General features: G+C 45.0%; 1 protein-coding gene and 1 long non-coding RNA gene across 2 annotated transcripts in view; one reads left to right on the top strand and one right to left on the bottom strand.

The window, feature by feature from the left end:
* Window positions 1-22,009, top strand: part of LOC141172095 (uncharacterized) — a 165,650-nt gene that overhangs the window by 110,798 nt on the left and 32,843 nt on the right. The gene's annotated exons all lie outside the window — the stretch shown is intronic.
* The window catches only part of BCL3 (BCL3 transcription coactivator), a 70,508-nt gene continuing 62,479 nt past the window's right edge, over window positions 13,981-22,009 (bottom strand). The window contains exons 8-9 of the mRNA XM_073655939.1: window positions 15,474-15,596; window positions 13,981-15,384 (exon numbers count right to left, since the gene is read on the bottom strand). Coding sequence (XP_073512040.1) covers window positions 15,271-15,384; window positions 15,474-15,596 — 237 coding nt within the window. The 3' untranslated portion in view covers window positions 13,981-15,270. The remainder of the gene's footprint in view (window positions 15,385-15,473; window positions 15,597-22,009) is intronic.

The following is a 22,009-nucleotide window of genomic DNA, read 5'->3' as shown; positions in this document are numbered from 1 at the left end:
AGTGACTGGCATACCCATTTGTCCCAAGTGCAAGAGGTAGTGGTTTCACTCTAAGCTGCAGGCTTGATGGCGAATCCAAAAAAATGTGCAATAGGTCTTGAGGAAGCCCGGTATTTGGGATACGTAATTGCCATGGAATTATCAAACCCTACATAAATAAAATCAAAGTAATTAAAAACTGGCCCTGACCTCTTACTACAAAACAGGTGAGAGTGTTCCTCGGTAACATTGGATATTATTGTCATGGTACATCGTTTTCCCTGTCCTGCATTTCTGTATAAAATGTCATGATGTGATGTAAATACCCATGCTCTTTCCCAGATCTTTGTTCCTCAACCATAATTTAACTTGGGCTTGTGTCAACACCGCTAGAGGACTCCCCATTGTTCTCTTAAGCAGGGGGAGAACTCACAGTACACATCTTTATAGACACATCGGAGCCATGCCATGGACTAAACCATCGACTAGGAGGGGGGAAACCTCTCCTCCCCTACCCTTGGGCTGTTCCCGGTAGCCCAAGACAATGGACTTATGTGTGACCAGTGTTGTGTTGGGAGATCTCTGGAGGAAGAAGTGTGGGGGCTCTTTGCTGCGGCAAGACCTCACGCCCATTGGTGATTGTGGACTTATTATGGACCTTAGGAATAACATGTATTTTTGATTTGGTATGCTGCCTGCCTTAATAAATCCCGTTGGAGCGTTCTTAGTCCAGTGGTCTCTTCTTGCTCTGCCGCATACCCCATCACAAACTGGTTGGCAGCTGTGGGATCAGAGCAGAAGGAATGGAGGACAACAGCCCATCAACTGCTGGAACCAGAGCCTCAGAGTACAAGAACTCACCGGACTGTGGTGAGCTTACAAACAAAGGCCCGTGAACTGGGGGTCAGCTACAAGGGACTCTCAAAGGAGCAGCTAACTGAGGCTTTGAAAGGAGTTCACCTGCAAGAGGACGCTGAGGAAGCACCTCCACGGCCAATGGAGGAAAGGCGACAGGCAGAGGTAAATACCCAAAAAAGTCAGTGGGCTGTGTGGTACGAGGAGGAGATGGCAATGATGGGAGAGGAGGTCTACATAGACTATAAGATGGAGGTCATGCGAGGAGCTAAGGAGATGGCATTGCTGGAGAGGCAGATAGCTTTGGAAGCAGCTAGAAGCGCCAGACAGACTGTAACCCCAGCACCCACCATGAGGGAACTCCCCAGAGTGTCCCGCAAAGATTTCAAGCCATTCCAGGAGGCTGCAGGTGACATTGAGGGCTTCTTCCAGGACTTTGAGCTTCAGTGTCGATTAATGGAAGTCCCAGAAAGGGAGCGAGTCCGACATAGAGGGGGGAGCTGCCGCAGCCTATAGAGCTATGGACCCTCGGGGGGACTGTGAGTATGCAGACATTAAACAGACTATTCTGGAACACTACGCTGTGACCCCAGACACTTATAGGACCCAGTTTCGTACTTTGGCCTGTGATGAGGAGGTGTCCTTCAAGATGTATGCCCACAGACTCAAACAAATATGTCATCGCTGGCTGGAGGGAGAGGAGGCCTTAATTTGGGGGGCCTTCCTCCAGGTCATCTTGAAAGAGCAGTTTTACTTCAAGTGTCCCGCTGAGATCCGAGAATGGGTGCGTGAAAGGAGCCCAGCCACGGTGGAGGAAGCTGCAGCTCTAGCGGATGAGGCTCTCACCATCAAGCCTCAATGGAAAAATTACTACTCAGTGAGAAAAGAACTACCAGCCCCCTGACGATGGCGGCCCCTGGTCCTGCGGCCTCCCATACTCACCATCCCAATAGACCATCCACTCATGGTGACTTTCGTGTGACTGTGCCTCGCATTACTCCTGCTCCGCCTTCGGGACTACGACGTGGAGGAAGAGTCCCAGAGCGCAGATGTTATAGATGTGGGCAGCCTGGGCATCTGTTATTCCAATGTCCAGGTGTTCGGAGGCAGGACAGCTACAGACCGCCTTTGCCGGTTCATTATCTACAGACACCCTCACCAGGAGAAGAGCTGGATTCAGTCCCTGATGACTTGCCAAGTGACTCCGATACCCTGGCTCCCATACCAGGAGTCTATGGGGTGCGAGCCCCAGCCACCTGTTCTTCTGACCGTCAGCACAAACATCTACAGGAGGTCGTGCTGGATGGCCAAAAGGTTGTCGGCTTCCGTGACACTGGGGCTTTTCTCACCATAGCCGATCCCCGCGTACTTCAGCCAGAAGCAATTCAAAAGGGACCAGGAATTGCCATTGAATTGGCTGGAGGCACCCAGAGATATATTCCAAGAGCGAGGGTGACCCTGGATTATGGCTTTGGGGCCAAACAATGCGTGGTCGGTGTGATGAGCGGCCTCCCCGCAGACGTTCTTTTAGGAAATGATGTGGGACATCTGCATTGCCACTTCGTCGGTGCGGTAACCAGAAGTCAAGCCAAGAGAGCAGCAGATGGGGACGCATACAACTCATCCATGGAAATGAGGCCACCAGAACTGCCGACACCGCCGGTGAGTGATTCTTCTTGTGGGGACAATGTGAGTGATACCTGGGATAGAGTTCAGTTTCGACAAGAGGTCGATACTGACCCCACCCTAGCTAGTTTTAGAGCACGAGCTGAGACAGGGCAGTTAGGGGAGAACAGGGAAAGGATTATCCGAGAAAATGGACTTTTGTATAGGGTTACCAATGCTGCCTCCCCAGATAAGCCCTGGACTTGTAACAAACAGATGATTGTTCCTCAGAAATACAGGATTCCCCTACTACACCTTGCTCATGATATCCCTACTGCTGGCCATCAAGGCAAAACCCGCACCGAGAGACGATTGACTCAAACCTTCTATTGGCCAGGGATTTCTCAGGCAGTGGCGCATTTCTGCCGAACTTGCGATATATGTCAGCGTAGAGGGCGACCCGGAGATCACCCAAAGGCCCCTCTGCAACCACTCCCTATCATAGAAGAGCCATTTCAAAGAGTAGCTGTTGATATCATTGGGCCTCTAGCTAAGCCAAGTAGATCAGGAAAGCAGTACATTCTCACTGTTGTGGACTACGCCACCCGATAACCGGAAGCTGTGGCCTTGTCCAGTATTTCTTCAGCCAAGGTGGCCGAGGCCCTGGTTACCATTTTCACCAGAGTAGGATTTCCCAGTAAGATCTTGTCGGACCAAGGCTCCCAGTTCATGTCAGAACTAGTCCAGTATTTGTGGCGCACCTGTGGAGTACGAGCGATTCGAACGACACCGTATCATCCACAAACAAATGGACTTTGTGAACGATTTAAAGGCTCTCTGAAGAATATGCTGAGGGCCTTCACGGACAGAGATTCAGACTGGGAGAAATACTTACCCCATCTCTTGTTTGCCTATCGGGAAGTTCCTCAGGAGTCCACCGGGTTTTCCCCCTTTGAACTCCTCTATGGAAGAAAGGTCCGAGGACCCTTAACTCTGCTCAATGAATACTGGGCAGGGCAAGTTGAAGATTCAGGCACCCCTGTTGTCCCTTATGTCCTAAAGCTGCGAGAAACCCTGGCTCAACTTGCTAGTTTCGCCCAGAGTCATGTGCATATGGCTCAAACCCGACAGAAGACCTGGTATGACCGTAAAGCACGCTATCGGGAGTTTGTAGAAGGACAACCAGTCTTAATGATTATTCCCCATCCACAAAATAAACTGCAGACCACGTGGGAGGGTCCCTTCCGGGTTCTCAAGAAACTAAATGACACCAATTACCTTCTTGCTCTAGATGATCAGGGACTAAGACAAAAGACTGTCCATGTGAATATGATTAAGGAATACCACGACCGGAACCTTCCAATGATAGCAAGCTGTCGGCTAGCTTCAGAAGACGGTCCCGAGGAAGAGGACTCCCTACCGGATCTCGTGGAAGCCACGAGAGCCCCGTCCACTGTGGAACAGGTTCCTCTGGGAGATCACCTGGACCCCTTACAGAAAGACCAGATGCTGGGAGTGCTTCAACAGAGACAGGCTGCTTTCTCATCTCAACCAGGTCGAACCACCGTCACCCAACATCATGTAGACACTCAGGGTATCCGTCCCATACAACAGGCTCCTTACCGGGTACCTGAATCAGTTCGAAACACCATGCAGCACGAACTAGAGGAGATGTTACAGCTGGGGGAAATCCAGGCCTCTCATAGCCCTTGGGCCTCTCCTGTGGTGTTAGTACCAAAGAAGGATGGGAGTACTCGATTTTGTGTGGACTACAGACAACTTAATGAACATACTGTCAGTGATCCTTACCCAATGCCCCGTATTGACAAACTTCTAGACCGAATGGCTGGATCCCGATATGTCACTACCTTAGATCTCAGTAAGGGATACTGGCAAATTTCTCTGACGGAGGAAGGGAGAGGACGGTCCGCTTTTATAACCCCCTTTGGTCTGTATGAATTTCTAAGCATGCCTTTTGGAATGAAAAATGCCCCGGCAACCTTCCAGAGAATGGTAGATCAGATCCTCTGGGGATGTGGGGACTTTGCTTGTGCCTACTTAGATGATATCGCCGTCTTCAGCCAGACGTGGGAGGAACATCTGAATCAAGTAGCCGTTATTCTTGACCTGATTCTTGCAGCCGGCCTAACCATTCGACCCGATAAATGTCAATTGGGGATGGGTGAAGTCCAGTACCTAGGGCATAGAGTAGGGGGAGGGAAGCTCCGTCCAGAACCTGCAAAAATCCAGGCTATTAGAGACTGGCCTGTACCCCAAACTAAGAAACAAGTTATGGCTTTTTTGGGCACTGCTAGCTACTACCGAAAATTTGTTTCTCATTTTAGCACTGTGGCCAAGCCTCTTACCGACCTGACCAAGAAAACGATGCTCAGACTGGTAATCTGGACTCCAGCCTGTGAGGAGGCTTTTAACCGGCTGAAGGACGCCCTGGTCTGTGACCCTGTTCTGGCTGCTCCGGACTACAAGAGGCGATTCATTGTGCAGACGGATGCCTCTGCTTATGGATTGGGAGCTGTACTCAGCACCCCGTCGCCTACCTCAGCAGGAAACTGCTGGACCGAGAAGTGGCCTATGCAACTGTAGAAAAAGAATGTCTGGCTATAGTGTCGGCCCTCCGGAAACTAAAGCCGTATCTGTATGGACGAGAATTCACTGTGGTTACTGATCACAATCCCCTCACTTGGCTGAACAGAGCCTCTGGGGACAATGGACACTTACTACGATGGAGCCTGGCTCTGCAACCCTATAACTTTACAGTACAGTATAGAAGAGGCAGCCAACACCAAAATGCAGATGGACTGTCCAGGCAGGAGGAGCCCTGAGTCCGGTCAGCCCTGCCTGTGTGTACTTAACAAGCGACCTATAGAGGTCCCTCGTACGTACACAAAATTGGAGGGGAAGGAATTGTCATGGTACATCGTTTTCCCTGTCCTGCATTTCTGTATAAAATGTCATGATGTGATGTAAATACCCATGCTCTTTCCCAGATCTTTGTTCCTCAACCATAATTTAACTTGGGCTTGTGTCAACACCGCTAGAGGACTCCCCATTGTTCTCTTAAGCAGGGGGAGAACTCACAGTACACATCTTTATAGACACATCGGAGCCATGCCATGGACTAAACCATTGACTAGGAGGGGGGAAACCTCTCCTCCCCTACCCTTGGGCTGTTCCCGGTAGCCCAAGACAATGGACTTATGCGTCACCAGTGTTGTGTTGGGAGATCTCTGGAGGAAGAAGTGTGGGGGCTCTTAGCTGCGGCAAGACCTCACGCCCATTGGTGATTGTGGACTTATTATGGACCTTAGGAATAACATGGATTTTTGATTTGGTATGCTGCCTGCCTTAATAAATCCCATTGGAGCGTTCTTAGTCCGGTGGTCTCTTCTTGCTCTGCCGCATACCCCGTCACAATTATAGATGGTTTATACCTAATTTTGCTGAGAGATTGGCACCGCTAACTGATCTTTTAAAGAGACAGAAGTCGGTCATGGTCTGGTGGATTTCTCAGGCGGAGGACGCCTTCCAGTCCATGAAGTTGGCGCTGTGCGGACAGCCCATCCTTACCAACTTTAGGAACGGGTTTATCATGCAAACGGACGCCTCAGGTAGGGCTTGGAGCGGTTCTATCGCAAGAGGTGAACGGAGAAGAACATCTGGTCACCTACTTGAGCAGGAAACTTACCCTGGAAGACAAAAATTATAGCGTAATGGAGGAGTGCTTGGCCATTGAGTGGGCCTTGGAGTCTCTATGCTATTATTTATTGGGGCGACAGTTCCGGCTGGTGACATACCACTCACACCTGCTCTGGATGAGAAATGCTAAGGAGAGAAATGCTCGGGTCAACAGATGGTTTTTGTCCTTGAAAAATTTTAGTTTTTCAGTGGAACATCGAGTTGGGAAGTCGCAAGGTAATGTGGATGCCCTGTTGCGGACACCCTGTATGGTGACAGATTTTTAACCCCATAAGATTGAACAGGATGGGGATATGTGAGACAGTGAGGGGAATCATATGTGAGGGCCATTATGTATCCCCCAGAATGTGCTTAGAAGCATACTGAACCCGTTGGAATGCATTGTAATCACAACCACATCTGTGGTTACCATGCAAAATAAAAGTAAGTATGAACTGCGTCAAGTTATTTGATCAAGTCAGTGTAGGAAAACCTGTATTGGGCTTTTCTTTTTGGAAAGATCTGTAGGATAGTAGTGGGACCATAGCCGGATTATAATGAGGGCAATCCGGGCTACCACCCGGGGCCTCGGGCCTCCAGGGGGCCCGGGGCTCTGGGGTGTCTATGGCCAGATTGCCCTCATTATATGTGTGGCTCTGCAGCACATACTGGCAGACAGTGGTGGGGGGGCCACCTGACCGCTCCCCCAGCAGCGGCGCACGGACGCTGCTTCTTCTTCGGCCGGGCCAGCACTGCAGCTGTTAACTTCCCTGTGCTGGCCCGGCCGCGTCACTGCTAGGAGACACGGCCCTGTGCACGGCCGTGTCTCCTAGCTGTGACGTCACTCAGTACGCGCCCGTCCTGCACTGCTACTTACCACCGGAGAGGAGCAGGAGGACTGGAGCCGAGCCGGGGGATGGTGAGTCTGTGTGTGTGTGTCTGTGTGTGAGTGTGTGTATGAGAGAAAGTGTGTATGAGAGACAGTGTGTGTGTGAGAGAGTGTGAGAGTGAGTGTGTGTGTGTGTGTGTGTGTGTGTGTGTGTGTGGAGGCAGATATCATTGTGTGATGTCTGTTTATATGTATTTTTGTGTTTCAAATGTGTTTATGCGTGTATGTATATGTCTATATATGTTTGTGTGTGCGTGACTGCGTGCGGCCTCCCGCTGTCTCTGGGGGAGGCGCCGTGCAGTCTCCTGCTGTGTATAGATGGCTACGTGCGGCCTTCTGCTGTGTATAGATGGCTACGTGCAGCCTCCCGCTGTGTATAGATGGCGCCGTGCAGCCTCCTGCTGTGTATAGATGGCTACGTGCGGCCTTCTGCTGTGTATAGATGGCTACGTGCGGCCTCCCGCTGTGTATAGATGGCGCCGTGCGGCCTCCTGCTGTGTATAGATGGCTACGTGCGGCCCCCTGCTGTGTATAGATGGCTACGTGTGGTCTCCTGCTGTGTATAGATGGCTACGTGCGGCCTACCGCTGTGTATAGATGGCTACGTGCGGCCTACCGCTGTGTATAGATGGCTACGTGCGGCCTCCTGCTGTGTATAGATGGCTACGTGCGGCCTCCCGTTGTGTATAGATGGCTACGTGCGGCCTCCCGCTGTGTATAGATGGCTACGTGCGGCCTCCTGCTGTGTATAGATGGCTACGTGCGGCCTCCCGCTGTGTATAGATGGCTACGTGCAGCCTCCCGCTGTGTATAGATGGCTACGTGCGGCCTCCCGCTGTATATAGATGTGCCCACGATGCAGAAATGCTCCGGATTTTTTTTGAGCGTTTCTGCATCTCCCTGGCAGGAAAAACGCATGCAGATTTTACATGCGTTTTTCCTGCCAGGGACATGCGGATGTGAAGCGTTCTTCACTTGCATTTCTGCATGCGGGTTATCAAACGCTTTTCCAATCGATTTTAGCATCACTTGGAAAGTGCTTGACAACTTGGTCACACTATATAAATCCATGCAACCGGCATGGATTTATATAGTGTGACTGTAAAAGAGCACATGCGGATTATCATTGGAGAACATGGCAGACCTTCTACCAAGCGTTTTTCTGCAGCGGAATTGCTTAAAAAACGCATAGTGGGCACACAGCCTAAAAAAAATTAGTATAATTAATATTGTGCCAAATTAATTTCCCGTGAACTATCACATGATCTATCACAGGGGATCATGTGGCATGTGATACATCAGGTGTGTGTGTGGGGGGCCCCGCGCCTTCTAAACTGCCCGGGGCCCTTGCTACTCTTAATCCACCCCTGAGTGGGACAGATCTCACCCTCCAGCACAAATGGCCCATAGCCACGGTTTTCATTTAAATCTGCAGTTAAGGTTTGGGTGTGTCAGTTTGTGTTTGGGTTTCACATATGGCAGAGGTGAAGGTGCTGTGGACTTATGCTGGGACACAGACCAGAGCCAGTGATGTGGGCACTCACAATAGCACTAGAGAACCTTCTGGGGGAGCAAGTGCCAGCGGCACTGGACTTTATTTACATATTCCCGGCTGCGATCCGGAGGTGAGCAATTTCATGTGTGCAGTATTTGGACAATAAATGACGTTTCACTTAACTTGCCTTAGTCACGGTCTCACTAAATTCACTGGCAGAAATGCTGCTGCTTTACATAGGGCATCATACTGTGTGTGGCAACTATAAGGAGCATCATACTGTGTGTGGTGAACAGTGGGACCATCATATTGTGTAGGGGAACAATGAGGGGCATCATATTATGTGTGTAACTTTATGTATATAACTTTAGGGGCATCAGACTGAGTTGGAGTTACAGGAGGCATCATTCTATGTGTGTGGTACTGTGAGTGACTTAATATTGTGTGTGGGAGAGCTTTAGGTCATCATCTCACTTGTAGGGGGCATTATACTATGTGTGGAGAGCTGTGGGGGCATTATAGTGTGTGTGGTAGACTGTGGTGGCATCTCACTGTGTGGGGGGACCGTAAGAGCATCATACTGTGTGTTTGCACTGTAGGGGCATCATGCTATGTGTGAAGAAAGTAAGGACATCATACTGTGTGTGTGTGTGTGGGGGGGGCTGTGGAGGCATCATACTATGTATGGGTAGCTGTGAGGCATCATACTGTGTGTGTGGGACTGTTGGGGTATCATTCAATGTGTGGGGGACTGTGGGGGCATCATACTGAGTATAGGGGCATCATACTGTGTATGGGGAATTGTGGGGGGCATCATACTGTGTGATGGCAGACTGTGTGGTCATCATAATGTGTAGGGGAGGACTCAAGGGGCATCAAAGTATGTGTCGTGGACTGTGGGGTACATCATGCTGTGTGTTGAAGAAATTTGGTGGGAATCATACTGCATGTTGAAGACTATGGCGGTATGATGATGATACTGTATACAATGATCTGTGGGGGCATCATACTGCGTTGGGGTAGTTCGGATGTGATACTGTATGCAGAGGACTGTGGGGGCATCATATTGTGTGGGGGACTGTACGGGCACCAATTGTGTGTGAGGAGTTGTGAGGCATCATAATGTGTTGGGGGATTGCGGGGGAATCATAATGTGTGGTGGACTGTGGGGGCATCATACTGTGTGCAGAAATCATACTGTGTGTGGGGGCTGTAAGGGTATCATATTGTGTCATGGACTGTGGGGGCATCATTCTCTGTATGGACAACTGTGGCATTTCATACCGTGTAGGAGGGACTGTGGGAGCATCATACTGTGTAGTGGAAGACTGGGGGTATCATACTGTGTGAGGGAGGACTGTGAGGTCAACAAACTGTGTGTGGGCACTGTGGGGAGCATCATACTATGTTTGGCAGACTGTGAGGGTATCATACTATGTGTGGAAGCACTGTGGGGGCATTACGCTGTAAGTGTGAAGGGACTGTGGTTGACAAGTGATGGCACAAGCACCGCAGCTCCTGTGCCTGCACCATAGGTGTGACATACTATCAAGTACAATGTAATAGTACAACACAAGACAGGAAAAAGATAAAAGTTTTAGTAATGTTACAGGAAATAAAAGTTATTTGCATAATGAAAAGTCTGTACAGCTCCCGTTACATGCTCGCTATGACATGCTATTAGAGCCGTGTCTTCTAACAACCTGGAGAGATTTTTCTATCCTGAGAGAAGTGACCGTTCCTAGTAATGAAAGCTCTTGAAATCAAGAGAAATTGATACAGAAGGTGTATTGGAAATATATCTAACTTTACATTATACAATGAAGGAGGCTGGAATACCCCTAGAAGTCTACTACTTCCTGTAGATAACAAGACTTGAGGCTTCTTGGGTGATGTTTGCATTGTGAGCCGTGTCTTCTTGTGATGAGAGAGAACATGAAACACTAGTACTGTAAATGACTCGATAAGGCGATATGATTGTGAAACTCTCTGGAACATTTGTGTAGTAGGGATTCCCCTGATGAACTATACTGGAAAACATAGTAATCGAGAGATATTCGGTGTAGGTGGCTCCTTCTGCCTTTGTAGTAGTGTTTTCTGAAATGTTTGCAGAGACCCACACGGCAAAGCTTACAGCATCAAACCACAAGACGCCCCTTTATTCGAAATGTTTTACCATATGAAAATCCTAAATTTATGGTCCTAGAGGAGCAGTAAGTGACAAAGAAAAGGGGCCTACGGCAAAGATTGAAGTTGGCCTCCATTATGGTTCTGGATTTTGCCACCCATGACCCTTCTCATGACCACTGGGCATATTACCCATGGCCCTGTTTACTAACAATACAGACCGGCCATCTGGAAATTCTGGCAAATACCAGAATGCCCGGTTTGTCAGTAGGTTGCATCGGCAAGGCAACACTTTCAATATTATCAGTGTTATCAGGGCGAGGATTCTGTTAACAACTGTAATGGAGCAGAGAGCCATCGGCTCCCTGATCCGCCACTCACTCAGTCAAGCCACAGGGTGCCACACTGGTGACCTCAGGCATTGTAGGGGCACTAATATTGCTATACAGAGGTATTAATAATAGGGGACACAACAAGGGGATTATTATTAAAAGAAGGTACAATGAAGGGAAGGGAGTGGAATTATTAAAATGAGGCCCAATGGAGCATTATTATAATTATTATGAGGCATAGGGGGCATTATTATTAATAATACTATAATGAGACACCGGGGGTGCTATTACTATGTGGAGATACAGAGAGGACAATATTTCTGTGTATGGGCACAAAAGAAGGGTGGTGTTATTGTATAGGGTGCTGAGAGTATTATTACTGTCTAGGGCACTGGTTATTGGAAGTTTGGGAGAGAAGTGTGAAAAATATGAGGAGGGTGCTTTAAGAGCGATAAACTAAAGTTGTCTGTGTGCTACATTCTGCAGGGATGAGTCATGGATGGAAGAAGTGGTCATGGTGGTCTGGGCTGAATGGAAAATAAAAGTGAATGATTGCAATTAGCTAGAACATCACTGGTGAGTCATTATTACCATGATATTGTCCCTGTATGGTTGTAATATCAGACTCTGTATAGTAGATTTGGTATTATTATGGCGGTATCATCACTACTGTATAAACTTGGAATATGTGGTTATGGTCTGGCGGTATTGATGGTAATATTGGTTACTGTGCTTAGTAATGATCTTTGGCTGTGGACCACAAATGAGCAGCTCACACCACAGCAAGCAGCCTGATTTTTGACTGTGAAGAATGAAAAAAAAATGTACTATTGCTTAGGAGTCTAAGGACAAGAATTATTATTACATTTGTGACATTTTTTAGTGTCTAGTTTTTAGTGTTTTATACTTTTCTTTGTATTTGTTCCTAATTGTTTTTATCAATTTGCTTCTTGTTTAGAATCACATTTTTATGCGTTTGTTTTTTTCTTTTTTTTTTTAGTTTACCTTTGTATGCAGGGTACAAGCTTTCCTGATGTTTTTGCCTGATTCCGAGAAGTTTGACATTTTTGGCTCAAATGTACTCTAGTCCCCTTCAAATGGAGTGCTTTTATGTATGGCAGAAGTGTTTGTGAAATTTTTGCGAAAAGTGCAACTTTTGCACTAAAAAGTCACAAATAATGTTAAAGACAAAAATAATTTTTGACTCTGCAAAGTTCATGAACCGCCATTCACCATATTGAAGAATTAGGCGCAAAACAGCAATAATTACAAGGGAAACCCCCCCCCACAAATGATGAATCTGTTATGGAGCCACCAATGTAACAAATCCGTTAATGACATTTCTTCCCTCCTGAATCTTCCCCCATCACCTGTGAGTGATATTATTGAGAAGTGGAAGGAACCGCAGCAACTCAGCCACGAAGTGGAGACCCCGTAACATTACAGAGTGGGGGGCCGAGTGCTGAAGAGGAGAGGGCAGAAAAGTCACTACCGCTCTGCTGACTCCATAACAGACCTCCTCTGGTATAACATTAGCACAAACACTGCGCCTCCGCCGGGAGCTTCATGGCGGAGCAGCTGCATGCAGCCGTACATCACCAAGCACAATGCAGAGCGTCGGATGGAGTGATGTAAAGCCGCCACCATGACTGGACTCTGGAGGAGACGTGTTCTGTGCAGTGATGGATCACACTTCTCTATCTGCGTCTGATGGAGGAGTCTGGATTTCGTGATTCTAGATCGTTACCCCCTGACTGCACAGATGGTGGAGGAGGATAATACTATGGGCTGGTATCAGGAGTCGGCCTCAGTTCCTTAGTTCTAGTGAAGGGAAATCTTAATTCTTCAGCACAAGACATTGTGGACAAATGTAGCGTCCAGATTTGTGGGAACAGTTTTGAAGAAGACCCCTCTTCTGTTCCCCATAACTTTACCCAGTGCACAAGGTCCATACAGACATGGAGGGGGAGAACATGAGAGGCCACACAGAGCCTCAACCCCATCCAACACCTTTGGGATATCCTAGACCGGAGATTGTGAGCTCGGCCTTTCCCCAACTTCAAGGTCTGACCTCACAAATGCTCTTCTGGATGAAGGGGCAAAAATTCCCACAGAGGCCTCTAAAATCTTGTAGAAATCCTTCCCAGAAGAGCAGGAACTGTTGTATCTTCAGAGGGGCGACTCCATATTAATGTTTATGGATGTAGAACGGTAGGTCAGAAAAGATCCTGTAGGTGTCTATACTCATGTCGGTAATCTGCTTCCAACACTACGGACTTATTGTACATTCACTTGCATACAGCTCTGGACAACCTAGTAACATTTATCCTGGCCGAAGACTTTCAGGTTTTAGCCTTTACGTGCTGCTGCACTCACTATTGAACTCATTATTGTTTCCCTGTAATACCAAACAAGTACCACTAGGGGGCAGCAGTAAATCTAATCATGGCATTGTCGCAATTCTTTTTATAATATTGCAGAGTCTATTCTGCATTTTTTTCCACTGATAATTAACCGAATACATTAAACAGTAACTACAATTTTATTTAATTTTTTTTATAATTTTCTCCAGCATAGAAAGTTCTAAAACATTGCGAATCACTTTATTAAGGGGTTTGTCATCATTCTTGTAGAAAATGCATGTAAATGGCTTCCACCCCCTTGCTTTCCCCCAGTCTATTTGCCTTCAGCTGCACTGATATCAGAATGTACTCATCTGGAGTACAGATGATGGCAGTTGTTACTGCCATCATCTGTACTCCAAATGAGTATTTTCTGATATCAATGCACCTAAAGGCAGGAAAATAGACTGGGGAGAAGAAGAGATTTGGGGGCAACTTATATGCAATTTTCATAAATTAATGAATATGAATCCCCTAATAAAGTTATTTTCAAGTATATAAGCACAAGCCCATCACAAACTTGGACCACTATTGCAAATGATTAATTATCCATATTTTCCCACAGCAATATAATCGTTGCGTAGATCTAAAAAGTGCTGGTTTGGTTTAATAAAAAAATATTTATTGTAAAAAAAAAAATATATATATTAAATAACTTACAGGAATGCAAAGCCGACACCGTATCACATTTCATCCGTCCTACAGCAAAACACACAAGTCATAAAGGGAGTGCAAGGTGGGAGATATATCACAAACATTTCCTTATCTACGTTCACGTAGGTGCTGTGAAAACGGAGCAAGAATATGAACTGTACAAGAACGGCTTAAAGGGGTTGTCTCGTATCACTAAGACATGGCACCAATGTAGAAGATGGAAAAACGATTGGTTTCGCCGTCGGTTCCACTTGGCTTTTTCAAAGGAGGTGCATAGACCGCCATTTATAGTCATTTTCGTTAATGCAACAACCCCTTTAACTTGGAGTCCCACATTTGAAGTTGTAGTCCCAGTTGTAGGGCTGTGCCATGGAACTGTATAATGCTCTGGTTATAAAATGTCTATGATCATTATAAGTGTTTAATCACTTAGATGAGTCCTCGCATCGATCAGGTCCTCCAATAGTCCTTTTTCGCCTCCCTCAAGCCATTGGCTCCTCTGGAAAGTATACGTTATGGGGTTGAAGATTACTTGAGAATTTTAAGTAGCCTAATGACCAAAGAGGCAGGGTACAACATTGCTTTGAGACCAGGTATGTAGGCAGTGATAGGCGCCATCTTGGATCTCCTGTACCATTGGTGCATCTCTGTGCTTATGTAATCCACAATAAGGAAATTCCAAGGCAAATCAAAAAGTGACGTTTCGGCCACAATCGTCGTTCGTCAAGCCTAAAAGAAGAATTTTTAAAAAATATTTTGGCTTGACAAATGAGTTCCTTGATGAAACGTCGTTTCTTTTTTTATATGCATGATTGATGTAGAATACGATTTTAGGAGCAGCTTTGGTGGCTTGGAATTCCTTTACTATGGATGACATGACTCTTCAGTAAGGAGTCACATAAGATCACCTCAAGCCTTTGGACTATGTGAATGTCACTCGAAGTCATAAAAGGTTCTGGTGGGAATAGTAATGTTCTTCTAGAAAAATATAAGTTATGAGGCCACGGTGTTGTTTGACCCTATTCTAGTGGCTTATAAAAGGCAGAGTACACCATTGACGTAGGGGGCAGGCAGGAATGTTCAAAAACCACCCATGGTGAGACTTGAGTTTCAGACTTTCAACCATCTACTACTTCCAGGATCTTACAGATGTGACACTAAACTGACCACTATTGGCCTCCTGGTCACTGGAGGTGGAAGAGGTGCCAAATGATCCATTTTGTTGACCACGTTGTTTCAAATCCAAGAGTAAGAGTGGAAGTTTGACCGTCCAAAAGTTTGAATCTTTTGGTTGAGTTGCTTTCCTTTTACTGACCATGTAGATCCTAGTGGGCAGTGGTGTAGCGTTCTCTAAAAGATAGACATTTTTAGGTGCCATGGTAGATGTCTAGAGGTAAGGAGAATAATGGATCCAACTTTCTCTATGGAGGAGGACTTACAGATAAGTCACCGGGTGTTACTCCTTGTGATGTTGGACTACATGACCGTCCTTTAATTGATCTCCTAAATCTTTCATATTGAATACGTGGAGAAGAAGACTTGCCCCGCAGGATATCTACAATCTGAAACGAGACGTTGAAATGCAAGGATGAGTCACAAAATATGTACAGCTTTAAGAAACATCACGTTTCATCCCTTTTATGACTGAAACACAGCCAGTTTACCTTTCTTCAGGGCACAATAGACCATTGGAACCCACTGAAGGCCTCACTTAAAGGGGTTGTTCAAGATTATAGAAAAAAGTCTGCAATTTAATGGAAACTGTTCCAATCAGTTTGACCCTAATCAAATAAATCATTTTCTTTTTCTAATCTTGTACAATCCGATAACAGGACCTTTCCCACAGTGACATATCTCTCATAGCCTAGAGTCATGCCCAAGTAGTCTGCGCTCAGGCAGTGAATAAGCAAATACAGATTTCAATCTTAGAATTATCTTGCTGTATGGTCATTGGGTTTCATCCATACAAAGATGTATTATGGAGTTATCCTTGAATTTTCGGTTAAATGGAAACTTTCATTAGAAAATTACCTATTATTTAAAACAGGTTTTTGAATTTGAAAGGTATTTTTTAAATATTTTGGCTTTTTTTTTTTAATAATCTGTATTAAAAATAAAAAATAGAAATCTTGTAATTCTCACACTGGCTACTGGGGCCATTTTAGACTTTAACTTCATGTTCATTCAAAAAACAACACATGTACACAGCTACAATGATCAGACTCAGACCCTATCTTTTTATCATTAGAAAATGACCTATTGTTTAAAAAATGGTCTTTGTATTCCTGAAACATTTTTGGCATTTTTTAACAATCTGTATTAAGAATAAAAATTTGAAATCTTGTAATTCTCACACTGGCCACTGGGGCTATTTTAGATTCTAACTTCCTGTTGTTTCAGGAAACAATACATGTACACAACTACAATGGTCAGACTCAGACCCTATCTGTTGCACTGAAGCATCCAATGACCCCGTGCAAAAAAGAAGGGAGGGGAGCTGCGACATCGCCTACTGTGATTGGTGGATCCTTTATCTGCTGTGTATAGAAGTGTTACCTGTCATTGTAATCCTGCCTCTGATGATAATGAGCATGCTGAAAACTCTTTTTGAAAGGACAGGAAGTATGAGTCTAAAAAAGCCCCAGTGGCCAGTGTGAAAATTGCAAGATTACTATTTTTTTTTTTTTTTTAATACATGCAACACAAAAATCTGATTTAAAAAAAACAGGTCATTTTTTCACTGTAGCTCCCTTTTAAATGACACAATCCACTCACAAAATTAATTTAGAACTTGTCTCATATGTATCTTAATGGGGGATTTCCAGTCAGACCATGGTTGCATAATTTTATGTTTCTGGATTCCTTTGATATTAAGATTAGCATGAAATCCTACTCATAGCCTGTGATTATTCTGCACAAGCGCCAAACAAAAGCTGAATTTTCCAGGAATTCACAATGGAACAAGATCAATGGAATAAGTCGGGTCTGAAGTGGCAAGGCTGGTTTTCGCTTTCTATCCTATTTTTGACCTTTTTATTATATTCATTCATTTCATCCTGCCCTTTTTATATTATAGTAAGTCAATCAAAGTGGTTTATTTAAATCTATTTTATTTAGTATTTTAGGATGAATATCCCTAAAGTCCTACCTAATAATTACCTTAAGTAATAGAAAATAGGGTGCTAAACATGCCGGTACTTGTGGGCACTAAACATGCCGGTACTTGTGGGCACTAAACATGCTGGTACTTGTGGGCACTAATTAGCACTTTAGGCTGTACTCTATAACTAGGGTAGCACCAGCAGTAAATGAAGCCATCATGCTGCAATATGCTTAGATTTTACAGACATATTAATAGTTTCCTGCTTTTCTCGTGACATTTCTGTAAAATCTGAGAGCAAAAGCACCTGAAATATTCAATGTGTTTACAATGAAATCAGGAAATGTCACCTTCTATCTGTTGATTTGGTCAAACAGTTAGAAAAACTACTCATTATTACAAACTCTAAATTTACAATTTTTCTGTAGACATCCCATTATGCTGAGTATATCGGTCTGGGACAATCAGATGCCTCCATCCTTTTAGTTTTCTCTTCCCCTCTCACAGTAAGGAGGTACATAGAAAAAGATGGAAACTGCAGCTGCATCCCCCTCCTCCTTGTCTACCATCACTACTGTGCTGCATATTATAAACAGTTTTCGGTGATAGAAAACCTCTACAGATGAGCCAAAATGTCCTACACAAGGGTCCAAGAGGTAAAGGGGCCACTTCTACCTCCAAACAAGTGGAATTGTGCATTATGATGATACATTTTTGGCCTATATATTGTTCTAGCACAGGTGCCCTCTTCTGTCTGTGTCCGCTCCTGGTCCTACGGGTGAATAAATCTTGTTTTTACACTGGTATAATCTGAGAGCTGCATTTTTTTTATTTGTTTGGATTTGATTAGATCCCTTGGCTTGGTTCCTTGGGCCTGCATCCAAACATTCAGCTACCTGTGTATAGTATCTATTATAGATGCGCAAATTTATTCGAGTGGACTCGAATTCTCCTCAAATTTGACAAACATTTGCATTTTGCTCAGCGCAAATTCAGAAAATTTGCGACCAGCTAATGCCACCATTTTGTTCAATCGTAGAGGGCCAGGCAAATGGTTAAGATAAAAAAAATACCCCCCTCACTGCTCACCTGTCTTGCCACCATGCAGCCACAGTCTGATCCTCCGCACTTCTTCTTTTCCCCTCCCCCCCCCCCATTGCACACATCCACATCAGCCTTTTCTCTCCAGGCAATGGCTTCCGATTCGACTGGGCCTCTGACATCATGGTGCATGTCATGATGTCAAGACACACATCGCCTCAAGTGATGGCAGAGGTCTAGGTGAGCTGGAGACGACTGCCTGGAGTAAAGAAGCTGAAGAGGATGCACGTGAAAGGAGAAGAGGAAAATAAGAGACATGGAAGATCAGATGATGGCCTGCGGGGACGGTGGTACACGTGACTAGCCAGGCGAGTATCCATTTTTTTTCTACATCCTATATTTTTATGCTGTAGGGTCTAGAGAGAACCCGGACCATAATGCCCTCTTAATAGATAATGAACTAATGAAAAGAGGTCTATCGAGTAGGATCCAACTCAAGGACCTTTGTTCTGCCCACAATGTTTCCAATGATTGTTTTATCTCAACTTTCTAAAAAGTTGACTTGTGACATACTAATGAAATAAGCATCTAACAACCTTTGGGGCCACCCTCTTGTCGAGGAAGGGTTTCCTCTGCTGACAGTTATAAATTCCATTCCAGGACACTTTCACAATGACTACCACTGTGGTGTCAGTAGGTGGGGACTGTTTTTAAGTTCTTCTGAAAGTCAGGCATAGGGTGAACGAAAAAGGTTTCTCTTGCCTTCTGGCCAAACTTCACTAAGAATGAAACCAGCTTTGTTGTGTACTACGCTGCCTTTAAACTATGGAGTGATGACATGTTTTACAATGCAAGTCATGATCCAATGGACTGCGTGAAATACCATGTACAAGACCAATCATAAGGCCACTAAAAAGTCGACGTCTAGCAGATGAAAGCTCCACCTGAACTTATCTTTTCTCCTGACATACTGTATGTGATAGGATAAGAGTGGAAACCCCCAAGACAACACCCAAGATTGAATGTCATTGATGTTCTTTGAGTGTTTTGGAAAGGGTTGGGTGGTCTACTGGTCATTGGAGCTACTTTGATTTGTAGACTTTTGGGTGTTGCAGCTCATTTATAACCACCAATGCCATCTTTTGGCAATTAGGCATGTCCCCCACAGATAGCTTTCTATTGATGCTTTGAGAAGCTTATATAATTATATAAGCTTCTCAAAGCAAGGACCACTGTATGCAGAATCTCTTTGCTCTGGCTCATAGAGGGAAGTAGGGTCAGATAATTCTACCAGAGTATTAGATGTTCCTGGGCAGCCCGCCCAGGCTCTGAAACAATAATGGTCCTCAAAGGTCCAGCAGAAGACAACCCCATTTGGTGTTGACTTTGGAGGCCATCACTTGCCACTAAGTCCAATTTCTTCTGAGTTTATTCACTAGCAACCTATAAGTCCTTACTCGTGATATGTCCGATATGTGCAGTGGACTTGTACACGTTCTCTATGGAATTAATTTATCTGATGGAGCCAAGGCGAGGGAAATCCTCCTCTATTACTTGCATAGAGCCTAATAGGATCTACAGATAGAAGTTCTCCTGAAATTATTCTTGCCCCTCTAGGACTTGCATTGCCCACATAGGAAATTACTGTGCAATTACCATTTACTTACTACAATGGAAAACCTAATGACTACCTTTAGATTAGAATGGTAGCATGGCTGTGCACCAGGTTGTCTTGTTAGGAGAAACCCTGCCCAAATCCCCTATTTGGAGGTCATAAGTGAGAACATTCTCCAACTCTGATGCTATGATGCTGCGAAGACAGGAGGTCACTCTGGAAGACTTTCTGATGGTTTATTCCATGGAGCGTCATGTAATACCACATTTCTCCTGCAGTGGCCACTGCCAGAATAATGAGCTGCTCTTTGCAGCTATACCAGGAGATCATTAGTGGTTTGGTCCAACAAAGATCAACTGATCACTAGTGTTGAGCCACCCCCGTAGTGTTCGGGTTCGGTTCGGTTCGTCGAACACCGGGATGTTCGAGGAACTGTTCGTCGAACTGTTCGTCGAACACCTTAGAACACCGTCGAACACCGTTAAAACCAATGGCAGGCAAACAAAAACACATAGAAACACATAGAAAACACCTGCAAAGGTGTCCAAAAGCTGACAAACTGCTCAGAAGACACTCTCTTTAAAAAAGCCGGCCGGCAAATTCAGCAGCGGCATACACCGGTACCCGACAATTTAGACAAGAAGGAATAGAGCATCACACATAGATTAGATAGAAACATGTCAGTCACACATATAAGAAGCACAGTGACAGTGTTGGTTACTGCACTTGTCATTTAGTGTAAAGGATTTATTAAAAAAATTATTCGTGTTTTCATGCACCGTCTCTTTAAAAAAGCCGGCCGGCAATTCAGCATCTGTACCCGACAATTTAGAACAGAAAGAATAGAGCTTCACACATAGATTAGATAGATAGAAACATGTCAGTCACATATATAATAAGTACAGTGACAGTGTTGCTTACTGTACTTGTCATTTAGTGTAAAGGATTTATTTAAAAAAATAATAGTGTTTTCATGCACTGTCTCTTTAAAAAAGCCGGCCGGCAATTCAGCATCTGTACCCGACAATTTAGAACAAAAAGATAGAGCATCACACATAGATTAGATAGATAGAAGCATGTCAGTCACATTTATAATAAGTACAGTGACAGTGTTGGTTACTGTACTTGTCATTTAGTGTTAAAATAAAGGATTTATTAAAATAAAAATTGGCGTGGGTTCCCCCATAATTTTAGGCTCTAGCGGAGGTTAAAGATACCAGCAGGTGTAGTTCTATAGAAACTTAAAACTTAACGTTTAATACCATTAGATAAAATATATGCCAAATGCAAGGACCTAAAAACACACAGTTTGACTGCCTGTGGTATATAATAACCAAGAGAACTTCCATATATTGTTACTTCCAGAGATATAAATATATGTCATATAAGCATATTACATCTCTAACACAAACCAGGGAAGGAATGGCAAATAAGAAAAAAGATAATGAAGCCCACAGTACACTATAATGAAACCCACAGTACACTATATCAACTTATTGTACCCCAATATGTGGGAACATGAAGGCATTCACCCTGAGATATGGGAACATGAAAACACTCGCCCCATCAATGGTGACCATTTAACTCTGCTATATAGAAATGGAACATCCTCACCAATTTTGATGACTGTCCATGCTCTCGGATCTCAGAGGGGGCTCCATATGATGGTGGTGAACCGAAATTCATAAGGTCACCAAACCAAATACCGCTCCCCAGATGCCGCTCCCGACGCGTTTCTTAGCCTTAGCTATTCATCAGGGGAAAGAAGAAAGAGGACATGCGGTATGCACGCTGCCCAAAGTCGCGCAGCTCATTCACCAGACAGCGCTACTTCATGCTCTATTAGATCCTCTTTTGAATCCTAATCGCGCTCTGTTCATAATCGTGTCACTTCCGGTTCCGGTCACCTGACATCCGGTATGTGGAACGCAGATGCCGGCCGTGACACGCAAACGTCACTTCCGGTATGCGCGTCATAGACAGGGAAACATCGCACATAACGGAGCGATAGCTAGGGGACACGCAGGATCACCAGCCGGCATCCTGCTTTGGATGTCACCATAAAAGGAGTCTCATCCATGAATATCCCAAGCCATGGAAAGTGTCCAGAACATATAATAACTGGTACTTATCCTGGCAACATACCATATGTACCGCGGTATATATAAAACACGCGTTCATTTTACCCCAGTGGTTAGAAGGCTGGAAATGCTTCATAG

Source organism: Phyllobates terribilis, unplaced genomic scaffold (assembly GCF_046119375.1).
Source record: "Phyllobates terribilis strain yellow unplaced genomic scaffold, ASM4611937v1 Scaffold_12__6_contigs__length_324123572, whole genome shotgun sequence".
Lineage (NCBI taxonomy): Eukaryota > Metazoa > Chordata > Amphibia > Anura > Dendrobatidae > Phyllobates > Phyllobates terribilis.
The sequence above is the reverse complement of the archived record's forward strand: the minus strand, read 5'-3'. Positions and strand labels throughout refer to the sequence as shown.